Source organism: Aedes albopictus, chromosome 3, assembly GCF_035046485.1.
Source record: "Aedes albopictus strain Foshan chromosome 3, AalbF5, whole genome shotgun sequence".
Classification (NCBI taxonomy): Eukaryota; Metazoa; Arthropoda; class Insecta; order Diptera; family Culicidae; genus Aedes; species Aedes albopictus.
In genome coordinates, this window is record NC_085138.1 from 229,750,427 (window position 1) to 229,767,820 (window position 17,394).

At 39.2% G+C, this 17,394-nt stretch overlaps 3 protein-coding genes across 12 annotated transcripts in view; all 3 read right to left on the reverse strand.

Moving 5' to 3' along the window:
• Positions 1 to 17,394, reverse strand: part of LOC109400336 (somatomedin-B and thrombospondin type-1 domain-containing protein) — a 541,334-nt gene that overhangs the window by 418,212 nt on the left and 105,728 nt on the right. The gene's annotated exons all lie outside the window — the stretch shown is intronic.
• Positions 1 to 17,394, reverse strand: part of LOC109405215 (uncharacterized) — a 214,918-nt gene that overhangs the window by 149,705 nt on the left and 47,819 nt on the right. The window contains exon 2 of the mRNA XM_029868341.2: positions 240 to 759. Within this exon, the coding sequence (XP_029724201.2) occupies positions 240 to 489 (250 nt within the window). The 5' untranslated portion in view covers positions 490 to 759. The remainder of the gene's footprint in view (positions 1 to 239; positions 760 to 17,394) is intronic.
• Positions 7,756 to 10,332, reverse strand: LOC134290643 (uncharacterized). Its single transcript, XM_062857821.1, has 4 exons — positions 10,306 to 10,332; positions 9,029 to 9,065; positions 8,667 to 8,957; positions 7,756 to 8,598 (listed from the first exon to the last, which is right to left on the reverse strand). The coding sequence occupies exons 1-4, from the start codon at positions 10,330 to 10,332 to the stop codon at positions 7,901 to 7,903; spliced, it is 1,053 nt and encodes a 350-aa protein (XP_062713805.1). The 3' UTR covers positions 7,756 to 7,900.

Here is a 17,394-nt window from a genome sequence, read left to right on the forward strand (position 1 = left end):
GTCTAATAGAATTTTGCATCGAAATTTAACCTCAATTTTCTCTCCGAGAGAGAAAAGAACGGCAACGAATGGGAATCAAAACAAACCACCGGAAAATGTCAAAATTCGCGTGAGAGGGAAAAGGAAGGGACGAACGAGAATGAACCGAACGTTCATTCGTGAAGTCACCTTGCAGAATTCTATTGACCTTGCACGTCGGAAACTTTAAATCCCCAACCCAACCAACCCTGTGCACTTACCTCCGCAGTATGCCTTGAAATCGGCGCAGCAATCGCCCAGCTTCAAGCAGGCATGGTCGCAGTAGCATGGTTTCACGTTCGAATCCGATGCCATTGCCATGGTATTTGAGAAGGTTTTTTGCACTACACACGAGGAATCTCGCCCGTTGCAGCACAGAGTGGCTTCCCGGCACGAACCACCGTAAACAGTCACCGCAAAAAGTGACAGCAGCAACGGAAACACCAACATCATCCAACACTCGGCGCACATTTTATCCGCACCACCGCACTTTTGCTCTTATTTGCTTTTCTAGTGGGGCGGTTTTCACTACTAGGAGATGGAAAAATAATCTCCAATTTCCGAAATTATACCACTAATCAGCTTTCTTATCCTTCTCGGGTGCTGGCGACAGCTTCTCGGCCTTCGCTGGAAGGGTATCTCGCTGACACATTCCACAAATCGGTGAAATTACCGTTGATGATGTTGTTGGCTCAATTTGTACAGTAAATTAGGCATTCCTCGAATTTTTTTCCTGGTTGCCTGGAATGAATTTGAAAGGAGAAAATGAAATCTAATGATAAATTGAGTAATTTCCTGTGCATTTGAGCAACAAAATCGCATAAAATAATAATTTTGATGACTAATTAGTCTTGTAGAGGTTTTCAGAACTATCATCTTTTATTTTGGTTTTATGAATCTTTTCTAGCCTATTTGACTAAAAATGTTAGTTGGGTAGATACTGGTCGTCGTTAAGTATTATTTTTCTTAGCATCTACTTCATGTGAGAATCCAAAGTATCATAATCTAACTATTATTTACTTTTATTAGGGGGATTCACTTAACAGCGTAAACCGCTGATTGAATATTATTCTGATTAAACGTCGCTATCACCAACGCAAACTTTGATTATTTCAATCGTAAACTCATGGAACATTTCAAATAGCAGAAAATCATGGCTTAAGCCCAGACTTTGACTTTCAGGATTGGAAGGATTCACGGGAATAACTTGAGGATGGAAGCATGGAAGATGCATATGAAGGAAAAGACAAGCTTCCTGGATAAGGGTAACTTCAAAATATGATGACTTTCAGGAGTGGGTGGATACATGGAGTGCAAATGGTGGGAGACATGGAGAACTGAGGGAAGGAAGAGAAAAACTATTTGGAAAGGTTTGAAGATTTGTGAACAGTAAGTTGTTTGATGTCTACGACCAGCTCAGCATTGGATCCATTTAAGCGCTGAACAAAAACGATCCCATCACGAGTAAAACGTTTTTCTTTAATTTGATCGCAGTTGTTCTGATGTCCCTATCATGTTGAGTAAGGTTTTCGCTGAGGATTGCGGACTGAAATTTGACAGCAGCCTGGCTGCTGCCAAACCTCCAAGATGATCAGAGTGTGCCTGGATACACAAATTGTTTGCTGAGTCACGCTAAAGCAAGTGAAACGTTCAATGACACACAAACTTTGTCATCATATACAAAAAACGTTTAGAACGTGTGAAAATCCCGTGTAAAACTTACCCAGAATTTGTAAATTATTTTTCCAAGTCCATGTGGTACACAATCCGCTGATTATATACATTTAATTGTAACTTTTGCTGCAACCAGTATGTTTAAATTTTGTGTGGAGTAGTTAATGCGTGCACTGTGAAATTGATCTCCATAGAGATAAGCAACTCAACAACGGGGAGCACAGGAAGAAAAGATACGTGCTCAAATTGAATGACTAAAAAAGTTGAGTCCGCATCCCTCAAACGCTCCGATCATTGTCGAAACCTAGATGACGTAGCGACAAATTTATCGTTCGCAGATAGCGGCCGTAGAATGAATCCCTCGCGTTTTTCATTGCAAACTGGCAGACAATTGGTGGGGTTGTTCCGACTGGAATTGGAAATCTCTGCAACCGTTTGAGGTCTACTATGGGTCGACCCACTTCGTTGTAACTTGAAGAATGAATCCATCAGGTTCTCATTCGTCACATAGGGAAGGCCGGAGATAATGAGATCACTAGCCTTCTCCAATCGTCGAACAGTCGAAATGAGCTCATCTCGAACCTCCGTTACCGCCGTAGAAATACTACTGATGCTCGACGTACACTCGGCTTTTAAATCGAACAACACGTTCTCCACTTCAACGATCTTATCCTCTAGCTTGGCATTGCTTGCATCGATCTTAGCTTCAATTTTTGCGTTCGAGATCGAGAACATCGGCTGAATTTTGCTAAGCAAATCGCAGTCAGGATCGTCATCGATTTGTATATCATCTCTTGGTCGCTTGTTGTTATTCCCATCGCCGTACACAGGCGATGTAGGAACCGACCGAGTAATCGGTTGATTTGTTTTGGTCGATTTGTTTTGGCTCATCACAATAGCTTTTGTTGATGGATGGCGATGATCAGCGATTGATGAATATTCTGAAGGGCTTATATCGTAGAACAATAACGTGGATAATGCCAAATAAATAACTTATAGCACCCAATTTCGCATTAAGTAGCGGTGATTTTGCGGTTGATTGTTTAATCCACTTGTTGAGCCATCGAATTACGCACACTGGGTGATTTAAGGTGTAATGGGAACAGAAAATAATCAGCTAAAACTGGAACCACTTTCACTGTTATGCTAAAGTGTACATTGTACATCCCTTCAGAAACTTTTATCATTATATTCTTTTTTTTGCGGTAATATTCACCGAAATCCTTGACAAATATTAGAACGAAATATTTATTCGTTATACGTATTTCATGGAAAAACGGAAATCTCATTTCATTTATTTAGTTAACATCAAATTCATGATAATACTGAATCAACAATTTGCCGCCATAATACTCGATTTGCAGCTGCAGCTCTCCAACGTCGGTCACGCCCAACACTCGCCAGATCACGCTCCACCTGGTCCGCCCATCGTGCTCTCTGCGCTCCACGCCTTCTTGTACCAACCGGATGGTTAGCAAACACCAACTTTGCAGGGTTGTTGTCCGGCATTCTTGCAACATGCCCTGCCCATCGTATCCTTCCGGCTTTGGCCACTTTCTGGATGCTGGGTTCGCCGTAAAGTGCAGCGAGCTCGTGGTTCATCCTTCTCCGCCACACACCGTTCTCCTGTACGCCGCCGAAGATCGTCCTTAGCACCCGTCGCTCGAAAACTCCGAGTGCTTGCATGTCCTCCTCGAGCATCGTCCACGTCTCGTGCCCGTAGAGAACCACCGGTCTTATTAACGTCTTGTACATGGTACATTTGGTGCGGGGGTGAATCTTTTTTGACCGCAGTTTCTTCTGGAGCCCATAGTAGGCACGACTTCCACTGATGATGCGCCTTCGTATTTCACGGCTCACGTTATTGTCAGCCGTTAGCAAGGAACCGAGGTAGACGAATTCTTCTACCACCTCGAAAGTATCCCCGTCTATCGTAACATTGCTGCCAAGGCTTGTCCTGTCTCGCTCAGTCCCACCTACCAGCATGTACTTTGTCTTAGCCGCATTCACCACCAGTCCGACCTTTGCTGCTTCACGTTTCAGGCGGGTGTACTGTTCTGCCACCGTTCCAAATGTTCTAGCAATAATATCCATGTCATCCGCAAAACAGACAAATTGGCTGGATTTCGTGAAGATCGTACCCCGGCTGTTGAGCCCGGCTCGTCGCATAACACCTTCCAGGGCGATGTTGAAGAGTAGGCAGGAAAGTCCATCACCTTGTCGTAGTCCCCGTCGAGATTCAAATGAACTGGATAGTTCACCCGAAATCCTTACGCTGTTCTGCACACCGTCCATCGTTGCTCTTATCAGTCTAGTCAGCTTCCCGGGAAAGCTGTTCTCGTCCAAAATTTTCCATAGCTCTCCATAGCCAAACGGAAATCTAAGGATTCTAAATAATCCGTTTCGAGTTATTCTTCCTTGAAACAGTCTGAAAATGTATTTTTTTTTTTTTTCTAAAAAATCACTCCTAATTCTCCGGGGCATTTCAACATCACCTGACGGAATATCTCCTAGGGATTTGGACAAAATATTCTGAAATTGAACAAAATCTATTAAGCAATAATTCCACCAAGCTTCCAGCTTTAAAATTGGAATGTAATAAACGATAAATTCCTCCAAAATGTCTTTTCAAAATCGAGATTTCAACAGGTTAGGCTTAACAGGCAAGTTTTAATATGAAAATGCACTATTCCAATACGATATAGAATATACTGAAAACAGATTAATCACATCAAAATATTTTCAATACCAAGTTCAATACAGTCGTGGTGTATTTGACAAACTTTTTTGTAATGATCAGGGGCAGTAATTGTCAAGAATTTAGTGGTTCGCAACTTATCCGCACAGGTGGCACCATCGTCTAACTTCTAAGTTTCACGTCCTAGGGACATCGCGTCTTCGTCAAGGTTGTTTATTTTGATAAAAATTAGGCGTCAAAATTCAACAGCCTACTTTTTTGGAGTTATTTTAAAAATAATTTTAATAATTAAAAATTAGTTTTTGAGCTTATTTTGGCGTTTTTACGAGAAACCATGTAATTTTAAAATATTTTGTCATGCAGATGTGTCAACCAATAACTTTCGGACAAAAGTTTTCGGAATATTAACATTAAAAATTGAAGAAAAAAATTAGTCTTAATAATAATAAGTCTTAACCAAGTATAAGACTTATTATAATTAGTGATTGAAGAATAAAAAATAAAAAATGATCCATGATCCAACATCACGCGCCACTTCGGACGTGGTTCCGAAAGGTGATATCAAGATCCTCATGGGTGACTTCAACTTCAACGCGAAGGTTGGTTCCGATAACTCGGACTATGAGCACGTCAGGTCTCGGAGAAATGAGCGAAAACGGAGAGCTGCTTACAGAGTTTTGTGGCAACAATGACATGGTGTTTGGGGGATCGTTCTTTCCTAATCGACAAGTGCACAAAGTGACATGGGTTTCCCGTGATGGCGTTATGGAAAATCACATCGACCACATCTGCATCTGCCGAAAATGGAGACGGAGTCTTCTAGATATGCGGAACAAACGTAGTGCCGACATTGCGTCCGACCATCATCTCCTAATCGGCGAGCAAAAACACGAGGATCCAAAGCCGTAGGCCGTCAGCGCTATTCAGTTCTCGAGAAGGAAGTGAAACGCTCATGTGAACGGGACAAAAGAGCGTGGGCTTACTCCCTAGCCGACGAAAGCGAGAAAGCCACAAACACCGGCGATTTCCGTCTCCCCTACAATGTCTCACGTCGCCTTAGTGGGGCTAAGATCAATTCTACGATGCCTATCCCAAGTAACACACTTGTCACCGAAGAGTCACGGCGGCGCAGGTTTATGTTGCACAAAAGTCACTGTGACTTACTCCTAGCAAGTGAGTGTTTATTTGTTAGAAGTAAGTCACAGTGACTTCTGCGCAACAAAAACCTGCGCCGCCGTGACTCTTCGGTGACAAGTGTGTTACTTGGGGTGAAAGACACGTCTGGATAGTTACTGACCGACCCGGCTGACCAAAAGAAACGAAGGTTCGAGCACTTCGGAAACCAGTTTCAAGTGTCGGTCACGCCAACAACACCTCAGCATGATTCACCAAGGGTTCGACGCATTACCCGTGTCAACACCGAAGCTCCATCCGTGCAGGAGATAGAAACAGCCATCCGTAGCATGAAATCGAACAGGGGATCGCATATCAGCTGAGATGCTCAAAGCTGACCCCGTAGTATCCGCACAACTACTGTATAAACTATTCTGCAACATATGGGAAATCGCGACATTTCCGGCCAACTGGATGCAAGGCGTCTTAGTGAAAGTACCCAAAAAGGGTGACCTGACTGTATGCGATAATTGGCGGGGCATCATGTTACTGTGAATCGTTCTCAAAGTCCTCTGCAAAGTGATCCTAAACCGGATACAGGAGAAGATTGACGCAACTCTCCGACGGCAGGATTCCGTGTCGGACGATCCTGTGTGGACCATATTGTCACGCTCCGTATCATTCTGGAGCAAATCAATGAATTCCATGAGCCTGATGTTCATTGATTACGAAAAAGTTATCGACCGTCTCAATCACGGCAACATGTGGGAAGCCCTAAGGCGCAAGAGTCTCCCTGAGAAAATCATCGACCTCATCAAAGCACAGTACAGCGCATTTTCGTGCAGAGTACTGCACAACGGTGTTTTGTCCGATCCCATCCGGGACGTTGCTGGAGTGAGGCAAGGATGTATACTATCACCGCTACTGTTCCTCATCGTAAACGACGAGATCCTGGTTGGTGCGATTGACCGTGAGCCAAATCGTGGATTGCTGTGTCAACCCATTACCATGGAGCACCTAAATGACTTCGAACTGACTCATGACGTTGCTCTTCTAGCTCAACGGCGCTCTGATATGCAGAGCAAGCTCGATGATCTTGCCAATCGCTCCTCAGCGGCAGGTCTTACCGTCAACTTCAAGAAGGCCAAATCGTTGGATGTAAACACAGTCAACCCTTCCAGCTTTATGGTAGCTGGGCAATCAGTGGAGAATGTTGAAAGCTTCCAATATCTTGGTACATAGCCATATAACGGCCGAAGGAGACACCAAGATCGACATAGGTGCACGGATCAAATAGGCGTGGGCTGCTTTTGCGAATTTAAGAAATGTATGGAAAAACAACCAGATTAATCAACGGACCAAAATCCGAATTTTCAACTCGAACGTGAAGTCTGTGCTGCTATACGCCAGCGAATCCTGGTGTGTATCAGTGGAGAACACTCAACGGCTGCAGGTCTTCATCAATAAATGCCTGCGGTATATAATTCGTGCATGTTGGCCTCACAATTGGATCTCCAACGTGGAGCTCCATCGTCGATGTCATCAAAAGCCGATAGTGACAGAAATTCGGGAGCGAAAGTGGAGCTGAGTCGGCCAAACTTTACGCAGGGGCGGAATCGAAATCTGCAAACAAGCGTTAGATTGGAACCCGACAGAACATCGCAGCAGAGGCAGACCCAGAGGCTCATGGCGGTGTAGCCTCAACAACGAAATCAAACAAGTCGACAGAAATTAGAACTGGCCACAGGTGAAGGCAATGGTGGGCAATCGCCCAGTATGCCTTTCATGCCAAGAAGCTGTGATCAAATCCCACTTCCGACAAACACACAAAATGTGAGTTCTTCCTTTGGAAGGACTTAGATGAATAAAGTTTGGGTTAAAAATCTCATTGAAAGAGACAAAAAGTGAGAAAGGCACTATAACCGCTAGGTAGATTAATCTGTGTTTTTTTTTCTATGCCAACCTATTTTTGATCTTTAATCCATTTAATTATAAATTTATAACCATCTTCAGCAAAACTGTACAGACTAAATATTGTTACCGTCAAGGCGCCATTCACCGTGGGGGCTCCATTCACCGTGTGTATTGGTAAAATTGAAGGGAAATTGTCATATCATTCAATCACAATATGGAAATAATGAAAAAATATTCGAAGGCACACGGTGAATGGAGCCCCCACGGTGAATGGCGCCTTGACGGTATATTAAATTAGCAACTGATTGAAAACGCACCGATTTTCAAGGGCGCCGGCTTTTAAATGATGGTAGAATTAAAGTGTCGTGTTTGAAGCTAAACTGTTTGAATTAAACTTTATTATTCGATGTTCAGGATTTTAATTCAAAATCTTCTTCGGGAAAATGACAGACAATTGTGCTAAAAATATTTCATTCCATGCAACTATCCATTCGAATATACAACTTTCAAAATATACGGAGCCAAAGCTTCTCGCGGGATATTTCTAACAATCCTTTTCAGATCCTGGACCGAACAGTAGCTCACTGCGCCATGAGTTCTACCTGTAACAATATTCTTATTCCACCCATACGATTCGTGACCCTGGCCGCAAATTGGAAGCTCATCAACAAACGGATTATTGCTGACAACCAGAGCAATAGCGGCATTGTTTTCTGGCGATTTAACTATCTTCCACAGCCATTTTGGTACAGGAATTCGCCCATTGCTCAAAGTAAATTTGTTACAGTAGTGTTGTAGGGAGCATAGCGATAATGTATCATAAGCTCCAGTATAGATGTCTAAATTCTGCTTGGTGGCATTGGCTATAGTTCTCACCTTTTCCTCCAGGAACTTCCAATTACCATTGTTGATTCGCTCCCACATGCCAACCACATTGATGTAGAAATACGACGACCATTGCCAAGTGGTGAACAGTCCATCGGCATGCGGGGTAAGATGTCCTTTCTGCAAATAGTTTTCATCGAAATACTCCATCGCCGATTCTCGCGGTTTTGAATCAGAGGCAAACAGAGCAGTAAGTCTATTCTCTTGATTATATTGTGAATATGCTGATGTAACGTCCAAATTTTTGGGAAAACCAGGTACTTTGAAGACTGGCCTAAATGAAGTTGTACACCTATCTGTAATTGAACAATACTTTAATCTTAGTAATGCTTATACACACTCAGGCATTCTTGTCGTTCTTTACATTGGATTTCATTTCCATACACTGTGTGATGAGTGTAGATTGGAGTGGCATTGGTTTCATCGAAACAAATGTAGTAAAGGTCAAAAAATCGATGTCCATAAATAGAAAAAGGGACATAAAAACCAACTGCATTGTATGATCCCGGACACTGATCTGGAACTCGACTTGTTCGTACATTTCCTGTTACTCTGAAGTCGCACGACACTTCTGTAATCAGCAGCGGTCTGAAGTCATGAACATATCTAAACGAATATCCTAACACACATTCGATTACAGCTGACACGCGGTTTTCTAACAATTATAAGAGGAGCTCATAGTTAATCAATCTTTAGGCATGAAATAGCCACCTCAATTGTACTTACTTCCGTTTATACCATTACGGGGGTGGAGTATTAGTTGCTGTTTCGACAAATTTAAACGCAGATATCATCAAAACGACTAAATTTAAAGAGTTTGAGCATGTATGGGTGAAAGTGCACATAGCAGGTGAAACACATGTTTTTGTCTCTGTGTACTTTCCACCCGGTAATGCTCGTAAAGTTATCTATGAAAAATTTTATCATAATGCTGAAAATATCATTAGCAATTTTCCCCCCGAAATAAAAGTGCATATTTATGGAGACTTCAATCAACGTGATATCGATTTCATCCCAGACGTTGACAATGAGAGCATCTTGCTACCAATTTATGGAGAGAATGAAGCGGTGCAATTTATATGCGATAGTTCTGCAAGTCTTGGTCTCAATCATATTAATAATGTTAAGAATCAACAGAATCGCTATTTGGATCTTTTAATGACGAATATTGATGAAGATTTCTGTGTTGAAGAATCATTGCATCCCTTATGGAAAAATGAACTATTTCATACAGCAATTGAATTCTCTCTAATTGTGCATGTAAACAATAGACCTGAAGAATGTGATTTTGAAGAAGTTCATGATTATCGTTCAGCAAGTTATGATAATATACGACAACAAATTTCTCTGGTGAATTGGCAAAATGTATTAAGAAATGAAGAAAATGTCGAAGATGCCGTTACAACATTTTACAGAATATTATACGGTATAATTCACGACACTATACCTTTGAAGAAAAGAAGACGACATAATACCTCAAGGTACCCCATTTGGTTCAATCGAGAAATTAAAAACCTGAAGAACAGAAAACAGAAAGCACATAGAGCATACAAAAAATATAGGAATGATCAAAGCTTATCCAATTATTTAAATATTTGCGATCAATTAAATCATGCCATTGATATTGCATCCGAAGAGTATAACGAAAAAACTGAGCGGGAAATAAAATCATGCCCGAAGAATTTTTTTAATTACGTTAAAACTAAATTAAAATCTGACAATTTTCCACCTGAAATGCACCTTGACGAAAAAGTTGGAGTAGATTCTGAAGCAAATTGCAATCTCTTTGCAACATTCTTTGAAGAAATCTACACCACACATTCGGAGGAAAATCGTGATCGTGAATATTTCTCATTTCTTCCTGAGCTATCTAAAGACATCAACGTTCATCAAATCAAAGTACATGACATTACGGATGCATTGAAAAGTTTAGATGCCTCCAAAGGTGCTGGTCCGGATGGGATTCCACCAGTATTCTTAAAAAATGTATCAGTAGAACTTACATCCCCGTTATACTGGCTGTATAACATGTCACTGGAATCAGGTAGTTTCCCTGAAACGTGGAAAAGCTCTTTTCTAGTGCCAATTTTTAAAAGCGGCAAAAAATCCGACGTACGTAATTACCGTGGAATAGCTATAATCTCTTGCATTCCCAAGATCTTTGAGGCAATAATCAATAAAACTTTATTCGACATGGTCAAAAACAGAATAACTCACACGCAACACGGATTTTTCAAAGGACGTTCAACATGTACAAACTTGCTCGAATTCATACATTATTCGTTGACGGCCATGGACAATGGCAATCATGTGGAAGTTCTCTATACAGACTTCAGTAAAGCTTTTGATCGAATTGACGTACCAATGTTGCTTTTTAAACTAGAAAAAATAGGATTTGGTCCAGGTCTTCTTAAATGGGTCGGGTCATACCTTTCCAATCGTCAGCAAATAGTTAGATACAAGGGAGTAAAATCTAAACCTATTCAAGTTACATCTGGAGTTCCTCAAGGATCTCATTTGGGTCCATTATTATTTATTCTGTACGTCAACGACATTTCCTTCATTCTTAAAAAAGTTAAAGCTCTCATATATGCCGATGACATGAAACTTTTCCTAGAAATAGTAAACGATGAAGACTTGCACACTTTTCAACAGGAAATCGATATGTTTTATGTGTGGTGTAAAAAAAGCCTTTTACAACTGAATGTGAAAAAATGTAATGCCATAGCCATAAGTAGGAAACGTAGCACACCCGATGTAACAATATTTTTAGGCGATCAACAGGTAGAAAAATGCGTCAGAATCAGAGATTTGGGAGTGATTTTAGACGCCAAACTAACTTTTACTGATCATTATAATACAGTTATCAACAAAGCAAATAATATGTTAGGCTTCATAAAACGATTTAGTTATCATTTTCACGATCCATATACAGTAAAAACATTATATGTAGCCTATGTACGTTCAATTCTAGAATACTGTAGCATAGTTTGGTCACCATTTTCGGTTACACATGAAAGTCGTATAGAATCAATTCAGAAACAATTTCTACTATTTGCGCTTCGAAAATTAGGTTGGACAAGGTTACCTCTTCCGTCTTATGAAGCACGATGTATGCTCATTAACATTCAAACACTAAAAGAACGACGCGAATTTGCCATGTTATCATTTGTAAACGACATCGTTTCGCAGCGTATTGATTCGATAGAGCTTCTTTCAAAATTAAACTTTTATGCTCCCTCTCGACAACTACGAAATCGTAGTATTTTTTATACAAACCATCACCGTACTAATTATGCTAAATTTGGTCCCCTCAACCAAATAATGACAACCTACAATAAATTTTGCGAAACTATAGATTTTACTATGACGAAATCACAACTAAAAAAAAATATTCACAAATCGTAGTTAAAAATAAAATAAGCAAACAGTTCTAGTTTTAAGTTAAAATTGTATTGGAACGGTCTACTTATGATTGACTAAATGAAATAAATAAATAAATAAACTTGATCCATCCGATGGAGGACATGCGATCCAACTCGTGTCCCCCGCAGCCCAGGTTAGATTTCCATTTTCGGGTATCATCAGCGAATTTGGATTTCCAATCGTGAAAAAAACTGGTTGCTTTTCTTGTAAAAGTTTTATGGGCACTTGGCAAACTACAGAAAATAAAATCATATGTATCACTATTGAGAGCCCAACATTGATCGCCAAAAGAACACTTACGTCGACGCTTCCGTGTAGCTTGACTGACGACAGCGGCACCAGCAACGCCTGCCATAAGAGCTGAACCCACTTTCTCAGGATGTCTCAAAACGAATTGCTGAACATTTTTAGCTATTTTACTGCCACGTTGAACTACCTGCGGGATCATTTTTGCTATTCGACCGAGCGTGAATAAAGGAAGGAAAGGCCTTGGTGATCGCTTTTCTCTGTTCTTGTGAGTTTCTTCATCGAAAGATATAACGCAGGTCAAACAAACTAGAAGTAACAGAAGTAGGGGAAGACGGGGTAAGACGGCCACCCTAAGCCATAAAAATCATAACCTAACACTGACAATGAATTACACTAGTTTCAACACAGCATATCATTTTTCGAAGTGTTGGGCATGCAAGAAAATTATTTTTCGATTTGTTCTGTTGAAACTTTTATAATTTTGAGCTATTTGAAGATTTGATTAAAAAGCACTTTATTTTTTGACGACGGGGTAAGACGGCCCACCAGCGGGGTAAGAAGGACCATCACTATTTTTTAAAATAATAGTGATTAGAAATGTTTGAATTCCATACGTTGAAATAAGATATGACTCCTTCAAGTCCCTCACATGGAAAATTGGTTAACATAATTGCCCGGGGGTTACCGTTTATTATTTTTATTGGGGTATCGTAAATATGGATACTCAAACACCCATTTACATCACAAAAATGATGTTTCTGGTTACGTCCAGCGCAAACAACGCAAATATGAGTTTATTTATGTGAAATGGCATATTTTCAACCAACAATTTTCGATAAATTGGGTGCAGCCATATTATTCTATGACATGGGGGGTGGCCGTCTTACCCCGTTCGAGGTGGTCGCTTTTACCCCGCTTGTGCAGATTTTACTCATGAGGCTAGTTTATAAGGATTTTTGTTTTCAATCTCAATCCCGTTCCTCTTATGTTTTGTTAACATTCCTGGTAAGTTATGAACGGGTTACTTTTTTGGTTTGAAAACGTTATTCCGAATCAAAATCCTTAAGGTTATATGCGACAAAATTAGATCAAATACATCATCATGGAGCAAAATCTTTGTTTTGTTTATTTGTTTTGAAAATCTCAATATAAACATTGCGCAAAATGGCTCAAAATGACAAATATTTCTTACTTGAACAGAGTACTAAGTGAAAGTTTATAGAAAACGGCATTTTCATGGTGAACTGTAGGTGGTCCGTCTTACCCCGGCGGGCCTTCTTACCCCGTCTTCCCCTACTGCGATGGCACGTTGCCTTGCCATCCCGTATGATCTGTGAGCAAACACAAACTGAAGACTGTAGTGACTAACGGGTATCGTTTGCGTTTTTATGTAGCTGGGAGGAAATTGGGAGGTCGGAGGTTACACTTGACCGACGGGAATTTGAACGTACTATTTTTTTTGCCATTGATTAAGCACATATTAGCTCTCTCAGAGAGATGGTTTCCCCCGCTTGATGGTAGCCGGTAGGGTGGGCATGAATGTTTTGATATGAACTGCAATATATGTATTTGCGAAGTGATGACACACAAGGAAGCTTGGTAATTCAAACAATTGAAATACTTCTTGACAAAAATATTGTCACCAAATCTGTCGAAGTGTATTTCACACCCTGAAAATGACGAACCACCCCGATCTATATTCTCTCCTGTACGCCACACAGCAGCAGAGTTGGATAAAAATCGGGAAACCCCTTTTATTAATCACCTAGTAGTGATGTTACTGAAAAAGTTTGAATTTCGCCAATTATGCAAAGTGATGTGTATTTTTATTGAATTAGAGTGACTTTGGGAATTCTCAGCAGCTTTGTGCTCTTCATCGTAAGTGATTTTTTGTCGGTCCAATCACCTTAAACTTGTCCGTATGATTTGGTTTGATAGGGAGCCAATTTTGAGTTCCATACTTTTTGGAAAACCCCCCATGACAAAGAGATTGGCTTTGTCTTGGTAACTATATGGATGCATGAGCACTAGATATATGACTGTAAATGAATATAAGAATACAAAGTCATCTTTTGAATCTGAAATTAAATTATAAACCTCAATGACTTTTGATGTGACAAGGATGATTGAAATTTTCAAGTGAAATTACTCATCTTCTTTCGGGACACCAAATTATCTAAAACTTCAACATTAAGAGGATTCACTAGATTAAAGAATGGGTAAGCCATGATTATCTGATTATTTGAAATATTTCATGGAATTGCAAATGAAATAATCAAAGTTTGCCATAGTTTAATCAGGAGGGTAATATTCAACAAACGGTTATCGCTGTTAAGTGAATCCCCCTATTGTTTCAAAATTCGAAATGGTAATTGCATTAAATGAACTCCCCCTTTTGACATGAATATAAATATGTTTTGAAACGAAGTAACAAAATAACCGGCTAAAACTTGAAATAGTAACAGTAAAAATAGACCAATTATCTGAAAAAAATCATAAAATAAATTGAATCGCTATATGTAACTTATGTTATTGTTATGTTATGTTATTTGATAAACAATCCCTATTTTTATTTATCTGTTTTATTGATGTTTCTCGGTGAGCAAGTCCCACTTTGAAAACCCAGAAATCTTGTGCTTTTCTACAAAGTACCACTTTTTCTTCGCTGTTTTGCAGAACTACTCCTTTTATATCGATTTTTATCCCTGCATACCTAGATTAAACAAATATTTATAAAAATACGAAAGATAAAACTTTTTTATCGTCTAAGGTGTTTACTTTTTGATTAACTTATTGTGGCGTATTTTATAAACAAGTTTAATCAATGCTGAGGCTCAGAAATACAAGTATGAGGACTATCATGTATCAGGTATCAGTAGGTCGGCTCCAGAGGCACGTTCTCCTTCATTTGGGAAATTTGTGCTATCACCATGAACACGAGCCTGACGGAAAAGGGAATTCCCCCCCAAGTAACACAAAAAACATCTTTGAAAATTAAAAATCACAAATATGTTTTATAAGTGTTATATATGCGTTTCACTGAACATCTTTAGTTATTAGCAAGCTCTAGTTATGTTGACTGATAACAAGCAACAAGAATACATTTTTTTCCTTTCGCCGGTATTACTATGCATAAAATGCACTAATTATACAATTAAATAACATTAATACACCATCATAACACAAGGTTATCGTGAAAGCAACCAGTGTTTATATTCTTTAGATTAGACGCAGTACTTACTTTTCATTTTTGATTTCTGAAAATGATTTTGATTTTGATTTGAAAATGAGATTATTAATCAATCATCTCACAAATAACCCAGTCCGACATGCTATTCATAGTTCCACAAAATTTCGCAATAAATATCAATTCCAGATAGCTTCCACATTCATTATATCGGTAGACCGATTCGGCGATGCACCAGTATAAACTTTCGGAATTCCATGATCTACCAGCGTACCTTCTAGTTACATCCACATCATACAGATTTCTCAGCTTCCTAGTGTGACTCTTTCTTCCACTTTACAACTTCTAGCACTATGAAAAGCTGTTGACTGTGCAAAATATTTCGCCGGCGCAAGTGAACTGCACTATGACACTGTCTTCACCATTATCTTCTCCCGCATGGATTTAAGTAAGCACTCGCGGAGTCCGTCTAATAACAGATTGTTACGGACGCCGGGTAAATTGGCGATAATCACGAAATTTATTCTTAAATTCCGAGGGCCATAAACAAAACAAAAACAAATGACAACAACATTTTGACATTTGGCAGAGTTGGCATTACAGGAGAATAAGTCATAATATAGTTACTTTAGTGTTATAATGAATACAGTAAAACAAACAAAGAAACGTTTGATGTGCGTATGCTGAATAAATGCTACCAAGACGTATTATAAACGTTATTTGAAAGCTCTCAACATTTAATTGTTGGATTTGCTGTTGCGAATACGAATTACCAAGCAGACTACAGTGCCGGTAATGCTTATGAATATAAGTTATTGCGTGAATAAAAATATGAAACAAATTCATATTTTCATTTCTCCCGATTTTCCGATTTCTCTTAAAAACAAAATTACATACTTCAGTTTTGTTAGTATCATAATATTTACATCACTTGAATGGCGTAAAAATCATGATAATTTAAGTAAGAGGTTCAATTAAATTTTTGATTAAAATTGTTCCAAAACAATTAACAGCACTGTAAGCCTTAGCAAGCTGCCATATTGCTTTTTCGCGTGGATTTAAAATATGTCTTCATTAAGCGTTAATATTTGGTAGATTCATGTTGCATTTTAAATTCGACTGAGTGGCGCTTGATTTATGGAGAAGTAAAAATAAATGTTTCGCTATAAATCTTAAAGCGCACGTAAAATATCACTACCTCCACTGAGTAAAATCTATTTCAGAATTTGTTATCTGAATAGTTTATGAAATGTAATTTTATCCATCACAAGACATCATTTTTCGAACTGGGAAATCCATCTGTGTTTTTTTACACAATTTGAAAAATTGAAGTCGTTCTATTTTGTTTTCTGTCAGTTTATCTGCTTCGCATTAACTCACTTATTTTTTTGTTATATAAATGTTTTCTGCAAGTTATATCATTATCAAATATCAAAATAACAGCTTATGTATATGGTATGAAATATAAGTATCGTCTGAAAGTTATATTACTTGAAAGCAACTAAATTCCAACCAACAATTGGGGTTGTATATTTTAAGTATATTGCAAGTTTTATTTGATGACAAACAACTAAATTATAACTGATAATGAACCGCAGACGACATTTTTAGTACTATAAATGTATTAAAATACATCTTATATAACTTGTAAGATGTTTTATAAGCCGCCATTTTTTGCGCTGTTTTGATTATATAGGTGTTCGGTTTTGAGTCGACATAACACGAAAAATACTATTGAATAAGTATTATAAGAGAATTAAGAACTATTATGGAACAAGTTGTGTTACTTGGGAGGAAAAAGGATAGGACAGGGGAAAGGACAGGATTAGGGCCCATATAGCCGAGGCGGTAAACGCACGGGTATTCAGCATGACCATGCTGAGGGTGACGGGTTCGATTCCCGATCGGTCCAGGATCTTTTCGTAAAGGAAATTTCCTTGACTTCCTTGGGCATAGAGTATCTTCGTGCCTGCCACACGATATACACATGCAAAATGGTCATTGGCAGAGGAAGCTCTCAGTTAAAAACTGTGGAAGTGCTCATAGAACACTAAGCTGAGAAGCAGGTTTTGTCCCAGTGAGGACGTTACGCCAAGAAGAGAGAGAGAGAGGGGTAAGGACAGGTAAGGGAATAGGATCATCATACACGCAAAAGCGTACCACAATGGGTTCAAACAGCGCCCTGAGAAGGGCACTGTAATAACGCATAAAGCGTAAAGAAAACCTATAG